At 33.0% G+C, this 2905-nt stretch overlaps 1 protein-coding gene across 1 annotated transcript; it reads right to left on the reverse strand.

Annotated features, from left to right (window-relative positions):
• Positions 1–423: 423 nt before the first annotated feature.
• On the reverse strand, positions 424–2025 carry LOC141698617 (peroxidase P7-like). The gene is made up of 3 exons (XM_074503385.1): positions 1736–2025; positions 1434–1625; positions 424–1100 (listed from the first exon to the last, which is right to left on the reverse strand). Exons 1-3 carry the CDS (start codon positions 1955–1957, stop codon positions 549–551), a joined length of 966 nt encoding a protein of 321 aa, XP_074359486.1. The 5' UTR covers positions 1958–2025; the 3' UTR covers positions 424–548.
• Between the last annotated feature and the right edge of the window lie 880 nt (positions 2026–2905).

The following is a 2905-nucleotide window of genomic DNA, read 5'->3' on the forward strand; positions in this document are numbered from 1 at the left end:
CTTTTTGGTATATAAAATGTAATTTTGTTATTGAATATTCAAAATCGGCTTAGCAAAAAAAAATCGGCTTAGAAAAAAAAAATACAAAATCTATATACTTGATGACATGTAATAAGCATAATTCTGTTTTTAGCTAATGAACACTATAAATTTAAAATTTACAAAAATTCTAGATTGTAAACAAAATTTGGTGAATTTGATGTAATTTATATCATTTCAATATGAAAGTGTACATAGAGAGATGGGTTGCTGTTTTCGTTCCGGTGTAATGTTCCTGGAAACATGTTATTCTTATGAATGTTTTCAGTCATATATATAACCAGAAAAGTAAAAGCGTTCATACATCACTATTGTAATTAAAGATTTTAATGAGAAAATTAAACGTTCATACATCACACTTTAATTATTCATTACAAGAAGACAAACCAAAAAACGCAAAGCTGCAGTATTACTAATAATCAAGAACATGTATATATATTTGGAAACAGAGAAAAATGTTAAATAAAATTGCATATGATATGCATGATTGCGATCAGAATGCATGGGGATCAATTACGAAGCCTGCAGTTTCTTCTGATCTCTCCATTACTTCCAGTAAGAGGACTGATATTTCCCATCTTTATCATCGCAGCAGTGAAATCACTAAGAAAAGCTGCATTATTGTTACTGTAACTTCGAACCTGAGCATCGGTAGATCCACCATTGAAGAGCTCCTGATCAGAATGGAGAAGTCCTCGCTGATTCACAAGGTTTTGATAGTAACTATTTCCAAATTGATTGGGGCTCTGTATGTCAAGAGGAGCCAAGTTTGTGTTACCACCAGAAGCTGGACAATTTGCCTGACGAGTAGTTCTGAATGCGGCGTTTATGTTTGTGTCATTATATATGTGTCCACGGAAGTTGTTACACTGAGCTTGGCCTATGGTGTGGCCACCTGAAAGCGCAGTCATGTCGCGGGCGTTGAGACCTTTGGAGGAAAACATGGAGAGGAGGGTGGAGAGACTTGAGGTTGGTGCTGGGATTTGATTGTTAGCTGCACTCAGACTTGCTGTTCTTGCGTCTCTTCGGCCTAGGAGTACTGTCCATGATGGTCCTCCCAGCTGTCACAATTTGTTTTACAATATTAGTTAAAGTAAACCTTTTAATTAGAACTTCCAAATCAAGATATCTAATTAATTATTGACATTTTGCATGCATGTGAATATGTGAAAATTATTCAAAAAAGTTGCAAGAGTTGTTGAGATAATTAATACAGGGCCCAACCAACGTTCAGATCAGTGGAGCTAAAATGAATTATCTCCAAATTTTGAATGCTAGCTGGAGCTTAAAAAAAGACTTTACTAGTATTTTTTTAACTAAATCTCAACTTGACAAAAATTGTCTCCTAAATTTTTAAGTTTAACTTGATATTATATCAATTACAAATGACTTACCGCAACAACACTATCTCGTGCTGAAAGTGCTAGAATATCAGCACATGAGACAGTGGCATTACAAGCAGCTTCAACCCTAGTTTTAATGGTGTCAATCACTTCAAAACCTCTTGCTGAGTTTCTGTTAGGATTTGCTGTCTTTTCCCCGGTGAAACCTGATACGTCATCCAGCAGTACAGATCCATCACACCCCTGAAATTAACACCACGAATTCATCAACAAAATATATAAAGAATTATTAGTTAAAACTTCCGACTGATGAGTATGTATACCAATAGTCTGGTAAATGATAGATAACTCACATTAACGAAACAATCATGGAAGAACAAACGTAGAATAGAGGCACCCTGACGTGCTTGATTACTGACTGCCTGGTTGGTAGCTGTGCGGACAAGGGTTTGAACATTTGGGCATGAACGAGAATAAAAGTTAGCTGAGAGCTGGGCACTAGCTAGGCTAGAAAGAAGAGAAACAATGAAGAGAATTGTGCACAAGAACTTTGTACTATTAATTTGGGAAGCCATTTTGTAATCCTTAATTTCCTCAATCACTAATAATCTTGTAATAATTAAGAAGCGATGATATTTGCTGCCAACAATCTGAGTATTTATAGGCAGATATACATCTGCATGCTGACACGTAAAATGTTGTTAAGTTACGTAAATTCCAAGAATTCTGCGCTTAACGGAGATACTTTCTTCATCGAGTTTACATTAGTGTTAAGATAGGTGCACTTTAGAAATAAAGCCCCCAGTTGACTAGGTAGATATGGTTTGGAAACGGAAAATTCAAAGCTTATAGGAATAGTATTAAAAAGCACCGGCTGATTTAGACAATTCGTGGAATTGATCAATCATGCATGAATAAAGCTTTTACCCAAGCACGTCGATGATAGTTCTATGCACAAATTATACTGTTAACACTGTACCACATGTTATGACATGCATGATGGAGGCTTATGCTTGTTACCCTTCTTTTCAAATAAATGTTAGGAGACTAAGCTAGATTATTTTTAATTAATAATTGTTAGGATCATGATTTTTTCATTGTTGTGTTGGGTAAATCATAATTTATAAGTTAAATTTTTTTAAAAAAATTAAAAATATAATGTAATAATTTTAATGCATGGATATAAATAGAAAAATACAAATTTAAAATAAGAAAACTAAAATACAACTTTTATTCGTTTTGTGAAAGATTACTGAAATTATTTTTGGTTTATTTCGTTATATTTGAGATTGCACTTGGTTACATTGAATTGCAAAAGCGTTTTTAACAAAAAATCATATTTTTTAAATAAAATCTTATAAAAAAAATAATCTGGAAAATTTATATAAAAAAATCTCATTTAATATACGCGCGCACACAGACACATTCACATTTAATTTGTTGTAATTAATCTAATTAAATATTTTTAGATAAATCTAATCTAGACTTATATATATACACACACCATAATAACTGCAATAGAG

Source organism: Apium graveolens, chromosome 11 (genome assembly GCF_009905375.1).
Source record: "Apium graveolens cultivar Ventura chromosome 11, ASM990537v1, whole genome shotgun sequence".
Classification (NCBI taxonomy): domain Eukaryota; kingdom Viridiplantae; phylum Streptophyta; class Magnoliopsida; order Apiales; family Apiaceae; genus Apium; species Apium graveolens.